Source organism: Gracilinanus agilis, chromosome 2, assembly GCF_016433145.1.
Source record: "Gracilinanus agilis isolate LMUSP501 chromosome 2, AgileGrace, whole genome shotgun sequence".
Taxonomy (NCBI): Eukaryota; Metazoa; Chordata; class Mammalia; order Didelphimorphia; family Didelphidae; genus Gracilinanus; species Gracilinanus agilis.
The window spans coordinates 44,839,993-44,864,232 of NC_058131.1; the positions used below are offsets into that span (position 1 = coordinate 44,839,993).

The following is a 24,240-nucleotide window of genomic DNA, read 5'->3' on the forward strand; positions in this document are numbered from 1 at the left end:
CTGGTGCTTTTGGGTTTGCCAAAGTAATTTTGTTCACAATTTTTTAAATTTAAGCAATTAGGCATCTTTGTATATGCAGGAAGGAAACTTAACTATGCCTGTGCTTGGCTTTCTTGGTCTCCTCAGGCCCAAACATACACTTGTCTTTCCTTGTTGTATGTTTTTCCATCCCATTGTAATGGCCAAGAGTTTGGATTTATAAAACCTATTGTTGTGGAAGTTTATAGAGCTTGACTCTAGAAACTAGTGTGTTGAGAGTCTCAAAACTGGGTGATACCTAACTATCTAAGCCAAATGGCTTTTCCTAAAAATTAAATAATTTGTTTTTCTATCAAAATAAATTTTTACTTCTGGAGAAGGGGAGGAATACAGATTCAGGAGGAAAGAAGGAGACACTAAAAAGCCAAAAAGTCATACTAAGAACTTGAGAAATCAGAAGCCTGAGAACTGCCAATGTGAGCGTGAAATTCTAAAAAAATAGAATTGTAAAGTGAACGGAAACCCTGGAAGCCAAAGGAGAAGTCATTAAGAAATCTTAGAACTGCTTCTTTGCACAATTCATTTCCCTTCCATAATGGAGTGAGATCTTCTGTGTAACTTGGTAACCTGTTTAATGATTTCTCAACTTTTAATACTTTGCTATGCTCACCTCTTTTTCCTTTCGCTCTATCTCCTTCTCAGTAGCCTCAAGCTTGTTTGTAGCTGACTCCAACAGTTTTGTACATCGTTTCAGGGCATTTCGGAGAACCTCATTCTCACCCTGTAGGTTACCTGTTTCATTTTCCTCCTAGTCCAACATAGATTAAATGAATGAAAATATGAAAATACAATGTAACTTTTACATAACTGTATAAAGTAACCTGTTACTAATAGTGTTATTTATTGAGAAAAGCTATTGTTTTTGCTACCTTTTACCACAATTTCATCCTTCCTCTTGGGATTTCTTGGTCATTCTCTATTTTCATTCACTCCCTTAAAACTTCTCTAAAAATCCATCCTCTGGCAAAGAAAACTGGGGCAAATTTAGTTGGGAAACAAATGATTTTGATTTTCTATTTCCTTTTTTTTCCTAATCCATTGAAAATTAGGGAAGGTAAACTATCTGTTCTCCAATGTAACCCATTACTCCTTTGTTTTCAATGTTCTAAAATAACTAGGAACTAATCAGGTTGTCATCTGATGTAAATAAAATTTACATAGAAAAGGCCATGTTTGAGAGTTAGTTTGGGGTTTGGGGAATTCCACTAAATCACTAAATCAATCAATACTAAAGTCCTTTTTTATCTGAAGTATATATGTGAGTCTTTGAATGAGCCAATGGATATAAAAATGAAACATTTTATTGACAGTTGGGTACCTATGATTGAATGCATGCCAGGAAGTGAGTGGGTGAGCTTGGTAATAGAATTTTAGACTTTAGTTATTTACTGTGAGTGCCACCTCAGTGACAAAGGATATAGGGCTTAAAAGACAGAATGATTGGCCAAAGCTATTCTTCTTGACTTTCATTCTGGTGCTCTTGTGTCTATTCATACTTTCTGCTTACTGTTGAGCCTTTTCAGAAGCACTGAGTTTTTTTGTAGATAAGTCCTTTTGTAAGAAAACTCCTTTTGTAATGGGTAATCTTGCATCTTATTCTAGAGACTCTGTTTCTCATCCTCTGATTCACTTAATCTTTCTTCCTCCTACTTGTCATTAAAGATCAAAGCCAAAGACATCAAGAATTTCCTGCCCTCTAAAATACTCTCACCTATTGCCTCAGCCACAGCCTGACATTGTACCATATGACATCTTGTCCTGTTCTCATCAGTCTCATTGACCTCTTTTACAGACTCTTGCTAGGAATATTTGAATGAGTTTGGCTGGAAAATTTAATGTTTTAACTTCCTTTTTTGTAACTTCCTTTCTCATTGAGTAGGAAGAAAGTTAGGTAGCCTTCTAGAATTCATTAATTCATTCCCTCCCATTTTTCTTTTGATTTTCAGCTCTTAAATAACACCTTGTGAGGTAATTTAAAGTAAGAGTTGTAAAAGTTGATGTATAGTCCAGGTGGTTTGGGTTCCTTCTTGGAATCTCTATATTTTTTAAACCCTCTCTTCATGAGGAAGAAGTGGCTATTGCTTCAGAGGATGTGCCAAGAAGGTGAAATCTTGTTTTGCCAGGAGGGTAGGGAGCATTGGATGCAGGAAGCCTGGGAATCCTCTTGTCATAGGCGTTTAGGCTTTAGTGAAATATTGGGAAATGATACCCTTTGAAACAGAATGATTGGCCAGATTACAGAGTGCTTGTCTAGAACTGTTCCCACCCCTTCTCTGATGCTTTTGATTCTGCTCACTTTTTCTGCCTGCTGTTGTATCAACTTCTCAGCAGCACTGTGCGTTCTTGTAGGTGAATCCCTCTGCAATGGTTAATATTACATCTTATCCTTGAGCTTCTGTTTCCTAATCTCAGACTCATTCAATCTATATTTTTCCAACTCATTACTGAAGAATTCAGCCCTATATATCAGGAATTATGAGCCACCTAAATAGCTTACACCTATCACCCTGAATGAAAGCTGGACAGTTCATCCTGTGACATATTGGTCTGTTCTCATTAATCCCTTTACCTTCTTCTACAAACTCTAGCAAAGGCCACTGGAATATGCACAGTTGAGAAACTTAATGTTTTGACTTTCTTTTTGTAATTTCCCAATTCACTGAGTATGGACAAAGTTAGGTTGCTTCCTGTTATCCATTCTCAACCTGTGTCCTTTGGTTTTCAGTTCAAAAATAACTTGGCAACCACTTAGGCAATGTGAAATAAGAGTTTGGAAAAGGAGGTGCCATTGTCCAGATTGTTGGTGGCTCTTTCACAGGGAGAAAGATGTGCCCCTGTTTCTGATGGTGTCCCAAGAAAATGAAACCTTGTTTAGTTAGTAGGGTCTGTATGTTTGGATGCTGACTAGCAAGGAATGAGCTTGGTCATAGGATTTTAGGCTTTATTTACTTACTTGGGTGTGATATTTCTCTGACAAAGATGGGTATCCACTTCATGAAACAATTGTCCAGCTCTGTCCTCTATTTCCACCCTTTTGTACCTCTTGGCCTGCTTACCTTTTCTGCTTCCTCTTGAGTCTTCTCAGCAGCACTTTGTTTTCTTATAGGTGAGTACCACTGTAATGGATAATATTGCACGTTATGCTGGAGACTGCTTCTCATCTTGTAGTTCCCTCAATCTGTCCTCCTCTTCTTCATGGAAGAAGAAAGTCTTGGAAATCAGGAATTATCTGCCCTCAAACTGCTCACATATAAAACCTCAAGTCATAGTCATAGAGTTCCCTATGTGAAATTTTGTCATGTTTTCATCAATTTCTTTGACCCATTCTACAAAATCTTGCAAAGAACATTGGAGTTCAAATAACCAAGCAACCAATCAGTTCGCCAATCTCAAAGATGATTTTGGAAAAGGTGACACAATGGTATATGTAGACTCTCATTTTTACATTATATATTTTAAAAAACTTTCTTTTCCTGAAAAAAAGGTGCTCTATGTTTCATTGAGTTTGACATGAAAGGTTATTCCTCACTTTGGGAGGAGTATAGGAATAGGTGGATCATGATCAGCAAGGCTAGGCATGAGGTTGTTCATAAGATTTTATTTCGGATGGTGACAGCTCTTTGAAACAGGATGGGTGACAAGATTACAAAATGATTGTCTAGAACTGTCCCCTTTTCCCATTTCTTTGGTATTCTTCAGTCTACTCACCTTTTCTACCTTCTGTGGCATCATCTTCCCAGCAGCACAGAGCTTTCTTGCAGATGAATCTCTCTGCAATGGATGATATTATATCATATCCTTGAGACTCTACTGTTCATCCACAGGTTCAATCAATGTTTCCTTATACTGCTCATTATTCAAGAACTATGCTGCAGATATTAGGCATTACCAGCCACCTAAAATGCTTACCCCTATAACCCTGATTAAAAGTTCAACAGCTCATCCTGTGACATCTTGGTATGTTCTTATTAATCTCTTTGATATCTTCTACAAGTCTTTCAAAGGGTATTGGAATAAGATTATTTGAAAACTTAATATTTTTACTTCCCTTTTGTTACTTTCTCACTCAGTGGATAGAACAAATTTAGGTAGGTTTCTGTATCCAATCCCATCCACTTGTCCTTTGAGCTTGGTCACAGAACATAGGCTTTAATTTACTTGGGTAGTGATACTTCTGTGACAAAGAATGGATAGGCTCATTATTGAATAACTGTTCATATCTGTTTCCTTTCCCTACAATTCTGGTCCTCTTGAGTCTACTCACATTTTGTTCCTCTTGCTGGATCTTTTGGGAATGCTGAATTTTCTTGTAGTTCAGCCCCACTGTAATGGTTAATATTGCCTATTATGCTAGAAACTCTGGCTCTCAATTTGTGGTTCATCCAGCCTGTGCTTTTCTTCCTTTTCCTTGATGCAGAAAGCCTCAGAAATTATGAATTACCTGTCCTTAAAGTGTTTACATCTACCATGATTCACAATTCCAGTGTTCTGTGTATGACATTTTGGCAAGTTCTTATCAATTTCTTTGACCTCTTCTACAAACTCTTACAAAGATAAAGTGTTGTAAGTTTGGAAAACTTGGAGTTTTGACTCCCTTTTTTGGTAACTTCCTTACCAGCACAGTACTGATAGAGGCAGGTAACCTCTTGCATTGCACTGCCACCCATTTGGTCTTTGATTATTAGCTCTAAAATAACCAATCAACAAAATTTTTAGCCAATCTCAAAGAATATCTTGGATAAGGCAGTGACACGATATTGGTGCTTCAAAGGTCTTGTTTTCAAGATGTCTACTGTAAATATTTTTTCCTTTTTGGAAGAAAAAGTAATTTTTTTGTCACTGAGTGTGACATTTAAGAGACCGTTGGCTTTGTTAGAAGAATAGGTAGGTTTGGATGGTGACCAGCCATGATTGCTAGGAATGAGGTTGGTATAATAGAAATTTGGTCTTTGGTTACCTATGAGTGAGCAATAATTCTGTGATAAACCACATCAGACTATACATTACAGTATGATTTTTCAAAGGTGTTGAGTTTCTCCAACAATCTGGTTCTCTTGTGTCTTCTGAACTTTTCTGCCTGTTCTTGTATCTTTATAGAAATGCTTCTTACGCCAGGATGCCTGGTTTTCCTAATGGGCCTAGTTCACTTTCTTTGTCCTTCTAAAACTCATTATTGAAGAAGTAAGCCCATGCATCAGAAATTACATGTCCCCTAAAATCATAATACCTCATGACCTGACTTATAGTTCCAAAATTCATCCTGTGCTTTCTTGGTTTATTTTCATATATATCTTTGATCTTTTCTACAACTTTTTGCAAAGAAAGTTAGAGGCTGGCTGGAAAACTTAATGTTTTGACTTCCCATTTACTAAGTTCCTCACTCATATTGTAGGTAGCTTTCTGTTAATTCTAAAGCTATCAATCATCCAGTTTAGCTAAATTCAGGTAGGATTAGTGCTCCTGGGGAGAGTCCAGGCAATTTAGAATTTCTATGAAATCTGTAGCTTTCTTAGACCCTTACCCACTTGTTTTAGAAACAAGGCCGGGTTTTGGTTCCAAGGCAAAATAACAATAAGGGCTCGGTTATTGGAATTAAGTGACTTCCCAAGTGTCACATGGCTGGTAAGTGCTTGAGGTCAGATTTGTACTCCCAACTCCACACTGGGCTCTGTATCCACTGAGCCAGCTAGCTGATCCTTAAAATCTGTATTTTCAAAAGTACCTTCTATAGGAGAACAAGTTAACTTTACTAAATGAGTGTAAAAAAGACTGATTAACTAAATCAGAAAATGATTGTGTAGAATTGTCTTCTGGTGCTTTTGAGTTTGCCAAAGTCATTTTGTCCAATCTCATTTATTAAGCCATTAGGCATTTTGGTATCAGCAGAAAGGAAACTTAACCATGCTGATAGTTGGCTTTCTTTCTTCAGCAGGTTAGCACACCCCAGCCTCCACACACAGAGTATCTGTTGTGTTTCAGTGCTGCATTTCTTTCCAGTCATTGCAATGGCCAAGAGAATGGATTTATAGGACATGTTGTTGAGGGAGCTCATATTGCTTAACTCTAGCAATTAGTGTGTTGAGAGAGTCTTAAAACTGAGTGAAGTGGAACTTTCTAATCCAAATGGCTCTTTCTGAAATGAAATTATTTGGTCTTTTGTATAGAGAAATTGTGACTTTCTGGAAAAGGAACTGAATATGGATTCAGCAGAAATGAGAGTGGGCACTAACGCCTGTTCAGAACTTGAGAAATATAAAAAATGAGAAATAGCAAAGTAATGGTGAAATCCTAGAAAGCTAGCACTATAAGCAGATGAAGGAAAACACTGGAAGGAATTGGAGAAATCACTGAGAAATCTGTTAGAGATACTCTTTTGTTCTATAGAGAACAGATATCATGATTCTTTTTCTTTCCATAATGGAGGAGTGAGATCTTGTCTATGAAATGTAGAAAGTTGATGAATGATTTTCCAACATTTAATTCTTTGCTATGCTCACCTCTTTTTCCTTTTGCTCTCTCTCCTTCTCAGCAGCTTCAAGCTTGATTGTAGCTGACTCTAATTCTATTGTATATCGTCTCAGGGCCTCTTGGAGAACCTCATTCTCATCCTTTAGGTTACCCATTTCATCTTCCTCCTTGTCCCACATCGAATAAATGAATGTAAATATTAAAATACAACTTTTACAGAATGGTATTATAGTAATTTGTTACTAGTAGTGTTATTTATTGATTTTTCTTTTTTTGATCTCCTTGGCTTTGGGATCAGTACCATATTTGTGTCATAAAAGGAATTTGGTAGAACTCCTTTGTTTATTATGTCAAATAGTTTGTATAGTATTGGGATTAGCTGTTCTTTGAATGTTTGATAGAATTCACTTATGAATCTATCTGGTCCTGTGGATTTTTTCTTATGGAGTTCTTTGATGGTTTGTTCAATTTCTTTTTCTGATGTTGGATTATTTCAGTATTCTATTTCTTTTGCTGTTAATCTAGGCAATTTATATTTTTGTAAATATTCATCCACATCACCTAGATAGCTTTATTTATTGCCACATAAATGGGCAAAATAGTTTTTAATGATTGCCTTAATTTCCTCTTCATTAGAGAGGTTGAGGTTTCCTTTTTCATCTTTGATGCTGTTAATTTGGTTTTCTTCTTTCCTTTTTTTTATTAGATTGACCTGTATGCTTTGTCAATTTTATTTGTTTTTTCAAAGAACCAGCTTCTAGTCTTATTTATTAATTCGTTAGTTCTTTTACTTTTGATTTTTATTAATTTCTCCTCTAATTTTTATGATCTCTAATTTAGTTTTTCACCTGGGGATTGTTAATTTGTTCACTTTCTAGTTTTTATTTGTATGCCCAATTCATTAATATTTGCCCTCCCTAATTTGTTTATATATGCACTCAGGGATATAAATTTCCTCCGAGTACTGCTTTGGCTGCATCCCACTTATTTTGGTAGGATGTCTCATCATTGTCATTCTCTTCAATGAAATTATTAATTGGTTCTATGATTTATTCTTTAACTGATTTTGGAGAATCATATCATTTAATTTCCAATTAATTTTTGATTTGCCTATTTATGTACTCTTACTAATTATTATTTTTATTACATTATGATCTTTTTCATTTATTTGCCATGTTTTTAATGCCCTAGTACATGGTCAATTTTTGTGAATGTATCATGTGGTGCTGAAAAGAAGGTATATTCTTTTTTGTCACTATTTATTTTTCTCCACATATCAATTAACTCTTTCTTATTTATTTTATTATCTCTTACCTCTTTCTTATTTATTTTTTGGTTTGATTTCTCTAGATTTGATAGGGGAAGGAGTGTTATTTATTGAGAAAAGCACATTGTTTCTGCTATTTCCCCCCACAATTCTATCATTTCTTTTTGAATTTCTTAGTTACTTTTTATTTTAATTAATTCTCTTGTAAGTTCCTTAAAAATCTACTCTCTTGTGAAGAGAACAGGGGCACATTCATGTGGAAAACAAATGATATCTTGCTTTTCAATTTCCTTTTCCCCTATTCCATAGTGAAGGTGGCCATTTGTTTGCCAATCTAACCCATTGCTCTTTTCCACTGTAATGGATACTGCATGTTATGCTGGGAATTCTGCATCTCATTGTGTTTTTCATTCAGTCTTTTCTTTTCCTCTTCCTCATGGAAGACAAGTTCCAGAAATCAAGAATTATGTACCCCTAAACTGCTAAACACCTAAGCCCTGAGCAAGAATCCTAAACTACCTTACATATCATTTTTTATGATTGACATATCTCATCAATTTTTTTTGAATTTTTCTGTAAACTCTTGCAAGAAATGTTGAAGTGCCTTTGGTTGGAAAACAGTATTTTGTCTCTTTTTTTTCTGACTTCCTCACTCATGCTATAAAAGCATACATAGCAAGTAATCTCTTGCACTACTCTGCAGCCAATTTATTCATTCATTTTCAGCTCTCAAGGAACAATGCAACCAAAGCGCTAACTAATTTCAAAGGAGAGCTTGAAAAGGTAGTGACCCTATGTTGTTGCTTCAATCCTTTTATTTTCATGTTTTATCTACTCCTTAAATATTGTGGGATGTAGAAATTTCTGATATTGAGAAAATCTATGTAAAGAATTTTAGCCATATTGTACCAGAGAAGTCTTAATTTTTTTCTTTTAATTTTATTGTGTATTTATAGTGCCTTGTATGCATTTTTGAGTTACTACGCTATTTAAAATATATTTACATTTCTATGCTTAGAGTGTTGCCTGGGGCTTTCAAGTTCTTTTTACAAACTTTAAGCTTTTAATTATTTTAATTTTAAGAAAGTACTTTTATTTAACTCTGGCATTAAGATATAAAATGAGATATCATATGAAACTATACAATTTTATGCATTTCTGAATTTCGAAATTTCTTCTGTTTCATGTGCTGAACTTGGCATGCAATATATGGCTACAACCAAAATCGCTAAAATTTTCGTTTAAATTCTTATGCCAGCCAGTGATGTAAAAATGATACAAAAAGTTGTGATGTGATATCATTCTATATTCCTGGGGAAATTATTGACTTTGGCCCTCATTGAGTTCAATGTGAAAGGTAATCCTCACTTGTTAGGAGGATTGCTATATAAGAATCATGACCAGCAATGTTAGGAATGAGGTTGGTCATAGCATTTTAGCCTAGTTATTTATGGGCCAATGATAGGTCTTTGAAATAGGATGGCTAATCAGATTACAGAGTTTTTGTCTAGAACTGTCCTTCTTCCTCACCTCTTTGGAATTCTTCAGTCTGCTCATCTTTTCTGTCTTCTGGGGCATCATCTTCCCAGCAGCACAGAGCTTCCTTGCCAGTGAATCTCTCTGTAATGGATGTATTGCAACATATCCTTGAGCCTGTACTGTTCATCTAAACATTCAATCAACATTTCCTCATACTACTAGTCATTCAAGCACTATGCTGCAGATACCAGGAATTACTAGCCACCTAAATTGCTTACACCTATAAACATCCAATAGTTCATCCTGTGACATCTTGCTATGTTCTTAATCTCTTCAAGGATAAGATTGTTTGGAAGACAAAGTTTTGATTTTCTTTTTGTAACTTCTTCACATGCTGAGTAGAACAAATTTAGCTATCTTTCTGTACCTACCCCATCCTCTTGCTCTTTCAGCTACAAAATAATCAATAAACCAGTCACAATTAGGCAATCTGAGATAAGAGTTTGTAAAGATGTGTGGTCATTATCCTGGTGGAATGGGGCTCTTGTTTTGGGGCTAAGGATTTTCAAACACTACCCACATGGAGAAGAAAGTGGTTTGTTTCAGAGAATGTGCCCAGGAATTCCAATTTTGCTTTTGTTAGAATGTAGGTAGGTTATGATACGGATCATCAAGCCTAGTATTGGGTTTGGTCATAGGATTTAGGCTTTAATTACTTCTTATGTAGTGATATTTCTGTGACATAGAATGGACAGCCACATTATAGAATAATTGTTGAAATCTGTCTTCCTTCCTTACAGTTCTTGTCCTCTTGAGTCTACTCACCTTTTGTTCCTCTTGTTGGATTCTCATTTGGCATGTTGAATTTTCTTGTAGCTCAGCCTCTCTAATGGATGATATTGCACGTTATCCTAGAAACTCTGGCTCCCATTGTGTGGTTCACCCAGCCTATCCTTTTCCCTCCTCTTCAATGGAAAAAGCCTCAGAAATCAAGAATTGCCTGTCTTTAAAGTGCTTACATCCTCCCCCTGATCCACAGTTCCAGGGTTCTCTGTGTGACATTTTGGCAAGTTCTTATCAATGTCTTTGACTTCTTTTACAAACTCTTGCAATGAAAGAGTTGTGAGTTTGGAAAAATCAGTGTTTTGACTCTCTTTTTTGTTAAACCGCACACTAACACAGTATTGAAAAAGGCAGGTAGTCTCTTACACTGCACTACCATCCATTTGGTCTTTGATTATTAGCCCTAAAACAACCAAGCAAATGAAACAGGTAGCCAGTCTCAAAGAATAGCTTGGATAAGGCAGCAACACAATGTTGGTGCTTAACAAGTTGTTTTTTTTTCCAGATGTCTATTGCAAATAATTTTTCCTTCTTGAAAGAAAAATTAATCGTCACTGGGTGTAACATATAAGTGACACCTGGCTTTGGAAGAGGAATAGGTAGGGTTGGATGGTGACCAGGCAGGAAGGCTAGGAATGAGGTTGGTCATAGAATTTTTGTCTTTGGTTATTTATGGTCTTGTGATCACACAGCTGTGAGAAAACATGGCTGACTACATTTCAATATGATTTTTCAAAGTTGTTCAGCTTTTCTGCCTGCTGTTGTATCATCCTTTCAGTAGCACTGAACTTTCTTGAAGGTGAATTCTTCTACAATGGTAGAATTCCTTCTTATCCTAGAGGCCCTGGGTCTCTTAATAGTCCTATTTCACTGTATTTGTCCTCAAACTCATTACTGAATATCTAATCCCACACATCAGAAATTATATTTCCTCTAAAATTACAATATCTAATGTCCTGAACTACAGTCCCAAAAATTCCTCCTTTGCTTTCTTGGTCTATTTTTTCTCTTTGATTTCTTCTACAACTCTGGGAAAAGGATGGCTGGAGAACTTAATGTTTTGAGTCCTTTTACTAATTTCTTCACTTATATAGTAGGAGCAACAGTAAGTAGCTTCCTACCAACTCTAAAACTACTGATCCTCCATTTTAGTAAAATTTGAGTAACATGTTGAGAATAATGTTTCAGGTGTCCCCGGGGGGGGGTGTTTGAATTTCTAGGAAATCTATTGATTTCTTAAACTCTTACCTCCTGTATTAGAAACAATGTCGAGTTTTAGTTTCAAGGCAGAATCACAGTAAGATTAGGCACTTGAGGTTCAGTGAATTATCCAGTGTTATACAGTTGGGAAGAGCCTGAGGCCAGATTTGAACCCAAGAACTCCTACCTCCACACCTGGCTCTTTATCCATTGAACCAACATCTATATATCCATCAGTGCCCTTTATTAGAAAGACATGGATCTTTGTCTTAAGGGGTGCAAAAAAGACTGATTGACTAAATTATAAAATGACTGTGCGGAGCTGTCTTCTAGTTAGTTTGGTTTTGCCAAAGTTTCATAGATTAAGCCATTAGGTATCTTTGTATCAGCAGGAAGGAAACTTAACAATGACAATGCTTGGGTTTCTTTCTTCAGCATGTCAGTACACCCAAACCTCCACACACAGACTATCAGTTGTGTTTCAGTGCTGCATTTCTTTCCATCCATTGCAATGGCCAGGAGATTGGCATTATGAAACCTATTGTTGTGGGGAGCTCGTGTAGCTTAACTCTAGCAATTAGTGTGTTGAGAGACATAAAACTGAGTGAAGTGGAACTGAAATGAAATTTTTGGTCTTTTGTATAGAGAATTTGTGACTTTCTAGAGAAGGGAAAGAATATGGATTTAACAGAAATGAGGGTGGGCATTCATGTTAACAATTCATGTTACTGGAATTCATGTTAAAAATCTCAGAAATATGAGAAACAAGAAATACCAATATGGTGGTGAAATCCTAGAAAGCTAGCATTGTAAGCAGATGAAAACACTGGAAGGCAATTTCATTGAGAAATATGATAGAGATACTCGTTTGTCCTATAGAGAACAGATATCATGATTCTTTTTCTTTCTATAATGGAGGAGTGAGATCTTGCCTGTGAAAAGTAGAAAGTTGATGAATGATTTCCCAACATTTAATTCTTTTCTATGCTCACCTCTTTTTCCTTTTGCTCTCTCTCCTTCTCAGCAAGTTTGATTGTAGCTGACTCCAACTCTATTGTATATTGCCTCAGGGCCTCTTGGAGAATATCATTTTCATCTTTTAGGTTACCTATTTCATCTTCCTTCTTGTCACCCATTGAATAAATGAGTGAAAATATGAAAATACCACACTTAAAGAACTGTAATAAAGTAACCTGTTACTAGTAGTAGTATTTATTGAGAAAAGCATATTGTTTCTGCTATCTTTTCCCACAATTCCATCTTTTCCTGGAATTTCTTGGTCACTCTCTAATTTGCTATATCGTACATTTCTTAAAAATCTATTCTCTGGCAAAGAGAACAGGTACATTCAGGTGGAAAACAAATGTTTTTCAATTTCCTTTTTCTCTAATCCATAGTGAAGATGACCATCTGTTCTCCAATCCATTACACCTTTGTTTTCCATGTTCTAAAACAACCAGAAACTAATCCCGTCATCTGATTTAAATAAAATTTACCAAGAAAAGGCCATGTTTGGAAGCTGGTTGCCTATGGATATAAAAGTGAACCATTACATTCACAGTTGGGTAGCTATGATTGAATCTTGGCCAGTAAGTAAGTGAGGGTGCTTGGTCATATAATTTAAGACTTGAGTCACAAAGTTTGACATGAAACTGAGCTTGCTGTGTTAGCAGGATAGTTAGTGCTGCACACTTACTAGTAAGGCTAGTGTGAGCTTTGTCATAGAATTATAAGTTTCAGTTATTAACTTGGAGTGCTACCTCTGTGAAAAAAGATATGTGGCTTAAATGGCAGAGTGATTGCTCAAAGCTCTCTTCCTTGTCTTCTACTCCAGTGCTTTTGTTTCTACTCATACTTTCTGTTTCCTGTGGAGTCTTCTCAGAAGCACTGAGTTTTCTTGCACATAAATCCCTTTTTAATGGATAGTCTTCCATTTTACCCATCAAACTATGTTTCTCATCTTCTGATTCAGTCAATCTCTCTTCTTCCTAGTTGCCATTAATGATCAAATTTATAGAACAGACACCAGGAATTTCCTGGCCCTAGTTGCTCACAACTATTGCCTTCAGCCAGTCTGACATTTCACCATATGACATCTTGTCCTGACCTCAATAGTCTCTCTGAGCTTTTTGACAGATTCTCTCTAGGAATATTTGAGTGAATTTGGCTGGAAAACTTTGTTTTACATTCCATTTTTATAAATTCATTTCTCACTGAGTGGGAAGAAAGTTAGGTAGACTTCTAGAATTCTCTGTATCTAATTTTTCCTTTGATTTTGAGCTCTAGAGTGACCAAGCAACCACCTTGAAAGGAAATCTAAAATGAGAGTTTTAAAAATTGATGACATTTTCCAGGTAGTTTTGGTTCCTTGCAGGAGCCTCTGTATTTTTTAAACCCTCTACTCATGTGGAAGAAGAAGTCATCATTGCTTCAGTGAATGTGCCAAGAAAGTGAAACCCAATTTAGAATAGCGGGTAGAGAGCACTGGATCCTGGGCAGGAAGCCTGGGGATCCTCTTGTCATATGATTTTAGGGTTTAGTGACATATTTGCAAGTGATATCATTTTTTTTGAAACCCTTACCTTCAGCCTATGGTATCAGGAATTACATGCCACCTAAATAACTTGTACCTTTCTTACCCCTTTGTTCATCTGATTTCTGCTCACCTTTTCTACCTCCTGTTGGATCTTTTCAGCAGCACTGAGTTTTCTTTTAGTTGAGTCCCAGTATAATGGATAATGTTGCATGTTGTGCTGGAGACTTTGCCTGCCTTGTTGTAATTCACTCAGTCTATCCCTATTTCCTATGTCATCAAAGAAGACCTCAGAAATCAGGAATGACTAGTTCCCTAACTGCTCACGTATAAATTCCCTAGCCATAGACAGATAATTCTCTATGTGACATTTTAGCATGGCCTTATTAATTTCTTTATTTCTTTGTACAAAATCTTACAAAGAACACTGGAATTGGTTGTTTGGAAAACTTAAGTTTCTTTACTCTTCTTTTTCTAATTTCCTCACCCACAGAGTAAAGATGAGGGCAGGCAACCTCTTGCTCTCCACTGCCACTAATTTGCTGTTTTTGGTTTTCTGCTCCTTAGTAAGCATGTGATCATCATGTTCCTTAATGTTAAATAAGAGTTGGAAAAGATGGTGCCATGGTATAGGTGTTTTGATGCTCTTATTTTTACATTATATACTTTGAAAAATTCTCCTTTCCTCGAAAAAACAGATGACCTTAGCCTTATTGAGTTTGACTAGAAAACAGATGGAAATTTTGCTTAGTCTAGGTAGGCTAGGATTCAAGTCTAGGTAGGCTAGGATTCAAGAAGGGTAGAAGTGAGCTTAGTCAGACAATTTCAGGCTATAGTCACTTATGGAATAATTTCCCCAGATCTGTCCTCTTTCCCCATCATGTTTTGGGTCCTTGGTTCTGCTCACCTTTTTTTCTTCCTCATGGAATGTCACAGAAGCACTAAGTTTTCTTAAAGTTGCGTTCTATGACAGATAATAGTGCATGTTATGCTGCAAACTCTCTCTCACAGAGTTACCACCTCTGCCTGTCCTCTTCCTTACAGAAGAAGAAAATCCTAGACAGCAAGGATTTCTTGCCCCTAAATTATTCATAGCCAAAGCCCTGAGTCTCCATCTAAGATTTTTCTTTGTGACATTTTGGCATGTCCTTGTCAATTCTTTTGCTTTCTACAAAATCTTGCAAAGAACTTTTTAGTCTGTTTGATTCCCTTTTTTCTAATTTCATCTCTCACATAGTGGCAGTGAGGCTACATAGCCTCTTGCATTGCACTCAGTGTGCCCCCATAGATTCTTTGCTTTTAACAATTTTGTCAGTCTCAAAGAGCAGCTTGGAACAGGTGTGCCACAGGATAGGTGCTTTGAGCTCCTTATTTTTTACATTGTATATATTTTCAAACTCTCTCCCTTCCTATAGAAAGAATTGACTTTTTCCTCATTGAGAGTGACATGAAAGTGAACCCTGGCTTTGGCAGGAACATAGGTATGGTTAGATGTTGACCAGGAAGGGTAGGAATGTGGTTAGTTTAAGGATTTTAGTATTTATTATTTTAGGGCAAGTGGTGTTTCCTTACAAGAAGACATTCAGATGACCAGACTACAAAAAGTGGTCATCTAAAACTCTCCCCATTTTACACCACTTTGGTCTCTGGAGNATGGAGGAGTGAGATCTTGTCTTGGAAATTTACCACGTCAATAAATGATTTCCCAACGTTTAATTCTTTTCTATGCTTGCCTCTTTTTTCTTTTGCTCTCCTTCTCAGCAGCCTCAAGTTTGACTGTAGCTGATTCCAACTCTATTGCATATTGTCTCAAGGCCTCTTGAAAAATCTCATTCTCACCTTTAGGTTCTCCATTTCATTTTCCTCCTTGTTCCACATTTAATAAATGAGTGAAAATATGAAAATACCACTCTTACAGAACTATATTAAAGTAACCTGATTCTAGTAGAGTTGATTTATTGAGAAAAGTGTATTGTTTCTGCTATCTTTTCCCAAAATTCCATCTTTCCCCCTCAGATTTCTTGGTCATTCTCTATTTTAATTCACTCTATTGTAAGTTCCTTAAAAATCTACTCTCTGACAAAGAGAACGGGCACATTCAGGCGGAAAACAAATGAGCTTGGTTTTCCATTTCTTTTTTCTCTAATCAATAGTGAAGGCAGCCACTTGTTCTTCAATCCAACCATTTATTCCTTTCTTTTCCATGTTCTAAGATAACCAGAAACTAATCATCAGTCATCTGTTGCTAATAAAATTTACAAAGAAAAGGCCACGTTTGGGAGCTGGTTGCTAATGGATATAAAAGTGAACCATTGAATTCACAGTTGAATCCTGGGTCAGGAAGTAAGTTAGTGAGCTTGGTCATAGAATTTCAGATTTGAGTCACTAAGTTTGACATGAAACTGAACTTGCTGTGGCAGGAGGATAGTTAGGGCTGCACACTTGCAAGTAAGGCAAGTGTGAAGTTGGTCATAAAATTTTAGGTTTCAGTTATTTACTGGGAGTGCTACCTTTGTGACAAAAGATAAATGGCAGAATGATTTCCCAAAGCTCTTCTCCATGTCTTCCACTCTGGTGCTCTTGTGTCTACTAACACTTTCTGCTTCAAGTGTTCTTAGCAGCACTGAGTTTTCTTGTAGATGAGTCCTTTTTCAATGGATAATCTTGCATCTTATCCTTGAGACACTGTTTCTCATTCTCTGATTCAATCTCTCTTCCTCCTAGTAGTCATTAATGATCAAATCCAGACATCTGGAATTTCCTGTCCCTAAAATACTCACACCCTATTGCCCTTAGCCACAGTCTGACACCACAACATGACATTTTATCCTGATCCCAATAGTCTCTCTGAGCTCTTTGACAGACTCTTGTTTGCAACATTTGAGTGATTCTGACTGGAAAACTTAACATTTTAACTTCTTTTTGTAAATTCCTTTCTCACCAAGTAGGAAGAAAGTTAGGTAGACTTCTAGAATTCACTGTATCCAATTTTTCCTTTGATTTTCAGCTCTAGAGTGACCAAGCAACTACCTTGAAAGGAAATCTATAGAAGAGTTGTAAAAAGTGATGACCTTGTCTAGGTGGTTTGGGTTCCTTGTTAGAGGCTCATTATTTTTTAAATCCTTTCCTTACATGGAGGATGGAGTAATCATTGCTTCAATGGATATGCTGAGAAAGTGAAATGTCATTTAAGATAGTGGATAGAGAGCACTGGATGCTGGGCAGGAAGCCTGGGGATCCTCTTGTCATAGGATTTTAGGGCTTAGTGACATATTGGCAAGGGACACTTTTTTTTTTTTTGAAACCTTTACCTTGAGCCTCTGTATCAGGAATTATATACAAACAAAATAGCTTACACCTGTCATACTGCTTTGCTCCTCTGGCTTCTGCTCACCTTTTTCTGCCTCCTGTTGGATCTTCTCAGCAGCACTGAGTTTTCTTTTAGTCGAGTCTCAGTGTAATGGATAATGTTGCATGCTGTAGACTTTGCCTCCCTTGTTGTAATTCACTCAGTCTATCCCTATTCCCTTTGTCATTGAAGAAGACCTCAGAAATCAGGAATGACTTGTTCCCTAACTGCTCACATATTTCTAGTCATAGTCAGAGAATTCTCTATGTGACATTTTAGCACGGTCTCATCAATTTCTTTGATTCCTTGTACAAAATCTTGCAAAGAACACTGGAATTGGTTGTTTGGAAAACTTAAGTCTTTTTATTCCTCTTTTTCTAACTTCCTCATTCACAGAAACAGAGCTAAGGGCAGTCAACTCTTGCTCTGCACTGCCACTCATTTGTTGTTTTTAGTTTTCAGCTCTATAGTAACCAAGAGATCATCATGTTCCTTAATGTGAAATAAGAGTTGGAAAAGATGGTGCCATGGTATAGGTGTTTTGATGCTCTTATTTTTACTTTATGTTAAAAAAAACTCTTTTCTGAAAAAAAAGAGATGACCTTTGCCTGAATGAGTTTGACTAGGAAATGGAAGGAGATTTTGCTTAGGTAGGCTAGGATGGTTATCAGGATGTGTAGAAGTGAGGTTAGTCAGACAATTTCAGGTTTTAATCACTTACTGTGGACTAAAATTTCTGTGGCAAAGAATGTCTAGTCACATTATGGAATAATTTCCCCAGATCTGTCCTCCTTCCCCACGATGTTTATTTGGTTCTGCTCACCTTGTTTTCTTCCTCTTTGAATGTCACAGAAGAACTAAGTTTTCTTAAAGTTGCATCCTTCTGTAACAGATAATAGTGCATGGGAAGCTGTAAACTGTCTCTCACGAAGTTACCACCTCTGCCTGTTCTCTTCCTTACAGAAGAAGAAAAGCCTAGACATCAAGGATTATTTGCCCCCAAACTATTCATTCCCAAAGACCTGGGTCCCCATCTAAGATTTTTCTTTGTGATATTTTGGTATGTCCTTATCAATTCTTTTGCTGTATTCTACAACATCTTGCAAAGAAGTTTTTAGTCTGTTTGATTCCTTTTTTTCTAACTTCATCTCTCACATAGTGGCAGTGAGGCTAGATAGCCTCTTGCATTGTACTCAGTGTGCCGCCATGGATTATTTGCTTTTCAACTAAAACAACCATGCATTCAACCATTTAGTCAATCTCAAAGAGCAGCTTGAAACAGGTGTGCCACAGAATAGGTGCTTTGAGCCCCTTATTTTTACATTGTGTATACTTTCAAACTCTCTCCCTTCCTGTAGAAAGAATTGACTTTTTCCTTATTGAGAGTGATATGGAATTGAATCCTGGCTTTGGAAGAGCATAAGTATAGACCAGCAGTTCCCAAACTTTTTTGGCCTACTGCCCCCTTTCCAGAAAAAATATTACTTATCCCTCTGGAAATTAATTTTTTAAAAAGTTTAATAGCAATTAATAGGAAAGATAAATGGACCTGTGTCCATCACCACCCCCCTGGATCACTCACTGCAGCACCCACCAGGGAGCAGTGGTGCCTACTTTGGGAATCACTGGTATAGATAGATGTTGACCAGGAAGGTCATGAATGAGATTAGTTTAAGGATTTTAGTATTTATTATTTTAGGGCAAGTGTAAGTGGTGCTTCCTTACAGGAAGACAGACAGGTGACCAGATTATAAAAAGTGGTCATCTAGGGGGCAGCTGGGTAGCTCAGTGGAGTGAGAGTCAGGCCTAGAGACGGGAGGTCCTAGGTTCAAACCCGGCTTCAGCCACTTTCCAGCTGTGTGACCCTGGGCAAGTCACTTGACCCCCATTGCCCACCCTTACCAATCTTCCACCTATGTGGAATACACCAAAGTACAAGGGTTTAAAAAAAAAGTGGTCATCTAAAAGTCTCCCTCTTCTACACCACTTTGGTACTCTTGAGTCTGCTTACCTTTTCTGCCTGTTGTGGCATCATCTTCTCACAAGGACAGTCGAGCTTTCTTGTACATGAATGCATCTGCAGAGGATAATACTGCTCGTTATCCTTGAAACTCAGTTTCTCACACTCAGATTCAATGAATGTGCCCTCCTCTTCCTCATTAAGAAGTCCCAAACAGCCAGAAATTATCAGCTGTCTACAATGCTTACATATATTATCCTGATCAAACTTCTGATAGTTCATCCCATAATATCGTGGTCTATTCTCATTAACCTCTGACATCTACAAAAACTTGCAAAGGACATAGAGATAAGATTGGCTGGATAACAGAGTATTTTGGCTCCTTTCTTATAATGTCCTCCCTCACCAAGTAAGAATAAAGTTAGGTAGCTTTTATTATACACTCCCATCTATTTGTCCCTGATTTTCAACTTTAAAATCACCAAGGTAGGCAAACTGAAATCAGAGATTGCTTTAGGTAGTGCCATGGTGCTGGTGGCTTTTGTCTAGTTATTTTTGTGGCTGAGTACTCAAAAAAGTCTTTCCCTGACTTAGAGAAGAAATGACTTCTTCTTTTTCAGAGAATATTCCAAGAAAGTTCAACCTCCTTTCCTTATTAGGAGGGTAAGCATGGTTGAATGCTGACCAGCAAGGCTAAGAGTCATTGTGGTCATAAAATTTTTGACTTTTGTTCCTACTGGGGAGTGATACTTCTGTGGCAAAGAATGGGTAGCCACCTTAGAGAACAATTGTCCAAATGTGTCCTCCTTCCTCACCATATTGTTGCTGTTAGTTCTGCTTATCTTTTCTTCTTCCTTTTTCAGTCTTTTCAGTAGTACTGAGTTTTCTTGTAGGAAAGTCCCAATGTAATGGATAATGTTGCATGTTATGCTAGGGACTCTGCCTCTCATTGTATTTTTCACTCAATCTTTCCTTTTCCTCCTCCTCATGGAAGACAAGTTCCAGAAATCAAGTATTATTTGCCCTTAAACTGCCAATACCTAAGCCCTGAGCCTTCCTCACACAACATTTTTGTGCTTAATATCCTCTCATCAATTCCTTTGACATTTTCTATACTCTTACAAAGAATGCCGGAGCGTCTTTGGTTGGAAAACTTAGTATTTTGCCTATATTTTCTACTTCCTCAAACATACTATATATGCATGCATAGCTTGGCAATTAGTTTCTTGAAAAGAACAATGCAACCAATCTGTTAGCTAATCTCACAGGAAAACTTGGAAAAGGTAGTGACCCAGTGCTGTTGCCTTATGACTTTAATTTTCACGTTTTATCTATCCCTTGTGGGATGTAGAAATACAGTGCTTCTGATATCGAGAAAATCTGTGTAAAAATTTCAGCTATGTTATTGTACCAGAGAAAAAGTCTTAATTTTTTCTTTTATTCTTGTTTATAGTAGCTTATATGTATTTATGAGTTATTATACTATTTAAAATATATTTACATTTCTAAGCTTATTGTGTTGCCTGCTGGTTTTCATGTTCTTTTCACAGACTTTATGTTTTTAATTATTTTAACTGTAGGAAAGTACTTCTATACATTTCTGGCATTAAAAGATGAAATATGTTGATATTATATGATACATTTATTTTATGCATTTCTGCATTTCTTAATTTTTCTTTTGCATCTACTGGTCTTGGCATGTTATCTGTGGCAATAACTAAAATCACTAAAATTGTCATTTAATTTCTTATGCCAGCCAGTGATGTTAACATGATAGAAAATTTATGATGTGATATCATTCTCTATTCTTGGAGAAATTATTGACTTTGGCCTCATTGAGTTTAATGTGAAAGGTAATCCTTACTTGTTAGGAGGATTGCTATGTTTGAATCATGACCCGCAATGTTAGGAGTGAGGTTGGTCATAGTATTTAGCCTAGTTATTTATGGGCCAGTGATAGGTCTTGAAAACAGGATGGTTGATCAGATTACAAAGTTCTTGTCTAGAAATGTCCTTCTTCCTCACCTCTTTGGTATTCTTCAGTCTACTCACCTTTTCTACCTTCTGTGGCATCATCTTCCCAGAAGCACAGCACTTCCTTGTAGGTGAATCTCTCTGCAATGGATGATAGTGCATCATATCTTTGAGCCTGTACTGTTCAACCACACATTCAATTAACATTTCCTTATACTACTAGTCATTCAAGATTTATGTTGCAGACACCAGGATTTACTAGCCACCTAAATTGCTTACACTTGTCACCCTGGTTAAAATTCCAGTAGTTCATCCTTTGACTTCTTGGTATGTGCATATTAATCTCTTTCATATCTTCTACAAGTCTTGCCAAGGGTAATAGAATACGATTCTTTGGGAAACAAAGTTTTGACTTTTTTTTGTAACTTCCTCACATGCTGAGTAGAACAAATTTAGGTATTTTTATGAGAATTACAAATATCATTTCCCATAAATAAATATAAACTATTTGACCTTACTGAAGCCCCCATAAATAAATATAAACTATTGACCTTACTGAAGCCCTTAAAAATCCACCCCCTCCCTTTCTTGTTTCCCTTTTCATGTTTCTCGTGAGTTTTTTATTTGGACATCAAATTTTCCATTTAGTTCTGGGCTTTTCTTTACAAATATTTGGATCCCTTCTATTTAGTTAATACCCATACTTTTTCCTATAAGTATATAGTCAGTTTTGATGTGTAGGTGATCCTTGGTTGTAGAACCAATCCTCTTGCCTTTCTGAATATCATATTCTAAGCCTTGAGGTCCTTTAGTGTGGAGAATGCCAAATCTTGTGTAATCTTGACTGATGTTCCTTGATATCTGAATTGTCTCTGACTTCTTGCAATATTTTCTCCTTAGCTTGGAAGCTCTTGAATTTGGAAATTACATTCCTGGATATTGTCTTTTGAGGTTTTGGTCTAGAGGATGATTCTATGTACTCTTTCAATGTCTATTTTGCCCTCTTGTTCAAGAACATCAGGGCAGTTTTCTTGGGATAATTTCTTGTATTATGATGTTAAAGATTCTCTTTATTTCTGGCTTTTCATGTAGAGTAGACCTATGATTCCCAAGTTGTCTCTCCTCAATCTGTTTTCCAAATCATTAGTTTTCTCAATGAGATATTTCATGTTTCCTTCTATTTTATCATTCTTTTGACTTTCCTTTATTAATTCTTGCTGTCTTGTGAGATCATTAGCTTCTACATCCCCAATTCTTTAAAGACTGGTTTTTCAGCTAAGATCTTTTGATTTTCCTTTTTGGTTTGGTCTATCCCAGCGATGGGCAAATTATTCCTCATGGGCCAGATCCAGGCCATAGTTTCTCTATCTCTGCCTTAAGCAATTCACTAATCACTACAACATGATGTGGGGTCTAGGTCTGGCCTGTGGGAATAGTTTGCCCATCACTGGTCTATCCTGCTTTTCATGGCTACCAGCAGGTCATTTCTGATCTTCAATTTGCTTATCATTTCATTTGATTTCTCAAGTTCTTTTTCAAAGTGGGAAAATTTGTCTTTTAAACTGTTATTTTATTTTTGAATTATTTCTCACTTTTCTTGCCAAGTTTCTCCTATCTTTTTAATTTGGTTCTCATATTCCAGTCTGATTTTTTGGAGAGCTTGTGACCAATTTCCATTTTACTTGGGAAAGTTTGGATGTGCTTGCTTTTCTGTCATCCTCTGCTATCTCCTCTGTAGTTTGTTTCTGTAAGTAGAAATTATATGGAGTCAAAGGATTTTTCTTATTTTTTTGGTGGTTATAGATTGTAGTTCTTGGGTGTTGGCCATTGCTATGTTAGTTTTTCTTCCCTTCCCAGCCAGAAGTCTGAGTGATGAGGGTAGGCAGCTCTCTGTGTATTGAGCTTCCACATGGTTTTGCCCTGAGGCTATTTTTTAGTCTTCCCCACTTCTGCTGTGGGCAGCCCCTCTCTGCCCTGTCTCTGCATCCAAGCTCCACATTTCTTAGCCTTCTGGGGTCTCGTTGCTTTTAGAGGTAGGTTTGTGGTATCCTCAGCCAGTCCCCTGAGAACCTAGTGATTGCCCTGCTCTTGCTCTGACTCAGGCGTGCTTGCTCTGACTCTAGCATGGTAGGTGTAGTGGGGGAGGGGTGATCCATTTGCGCTTTGGTATAAATCAGTTGATTCCCAAAGTGGGCACCACTTCCCCCTGGTGGGTGCTGCAGTGATCTAGGGGGGCGGTGATGGCCACAGGTGCATTTATCTTTCCTATTCATTGCTATTAAAAAAAATTAATTTCCAGGGGCTAAGTAATATTTTTTTCTGGAAAGGGGGCTGTAGGCCAAAAAAGTTTGGGAACCACTGGTATAATTTTATCCCCTTATAGTGTGGAAATGCCCAAACCCTGCCTACCTTCAAGTCTGTTCCCTACAGTAGAGCCCCTTTGCTCATTTGATTTTGCTTTTTTGTCCTTTTGAGGCTTTTTATATCAGTTGGTGGTGAAGAGAAAGAGCTCCTTGCTACTACTCTGTGGCCATCTTAGCCTGAAAGTCTCTAGGTATTTTTCTGTACCCACTCCCACACTCTTGCCCATTGGGCTTTCAGCTACAAAATAATCAATCAGCCAGCTATTTGGGAAATATGAGATAAGAATTTGTAAAGATGTGGTCATTATCCTGGTGGAATGGGGCTCCTGTTTTGTGGCTAAGAATTTTCAAACACTCTACCCACATGAAGAAAGAAGTGGTTAGTTTCACAGAATGTGCCCGGGAATTGCAATTTTGTTTTTGTTTGAATGTAGGTGGGGTATTAATGCTGATCATCAAGCCCAAGATTGGGCATGGTCATAGGATTTAGGCTTTAATTACTTCATAGGTAGGGACAGTTTTATGACAATGAATGGATAGCCACATTATAGAATAATTGTTCAGATCTGTCTCCCTTCTCTACAATTCTCCTCTTCTTGAGTCTACTCACCTTTTGTTCCTCTTGTTGGATCTCATTGGGAATGCTGAATTTTCTTGTAGCTTAGCCCCACTCTAATGGATAATATTGCATGTTATTAAAAAAAATTTTTTAAACCCTTACCTTCTGTCTTAGGATCAGTACTGTCTATTGACTCCAAGGCAGAA

The 24,240-nt window shown here is 37.0% G+C and overlaps 1 protein-coding gene across 1 annotated transcript in view; it reads right to left on the reverse strand.

The window, feature by feature from the left end:
- LOC123233223 (golgin subfamily A member 6-like protein 22) overlaps positions 1 to 24,240 on the reverse strand; it is a 73,799-nt gene that overhangs the window by 44,229 nt on the left and 5,330 nt on the right. Inside the window, exons 5-14 of the mRNA XM_044659373.1 lie at positions 21,191 to 21,253; positions 19,190 to 19,255; positions 18,002 to 18,061; positions 14,317 to 14,418; positions 12,289 to 12,417; positions 9,305 to 9,394; positions 6,537 to 6,674; positions 3,748 to 3,810; positions 3,096 to 3,155; positions 650 to 787 (exon numbers count right to left, since the gene is read on the reverse strand). Coding sequence (XP_044515308.1) covers positions 650 to 787; positions 3,096 to 3,155; positions 3,748 to 3,810; positions 6,537 to 6,674; positions 9,305 to 9,394; positions 12,289 to 12,417; positions 14,317 to 14,418; positions 18,002 to 18,061; positions 19,190 to 19,255; positions 21,191 to 21,253 — 909 coding nt within the window. The remainder of the gene's footprint in view (positions 1 to 649; positions 788 to 3,095; positions 3,156 to 3,747; positions 3,811 to 6,536; positions 6,675 to 9,304; positions 9,395 to 12,288; positions 12,418 to 14,316; positions 14,419 to 18,001; positions 18,062 to 19,189; positions 19,256 to 21,190; positions 21,254 to 24,240) is intronic.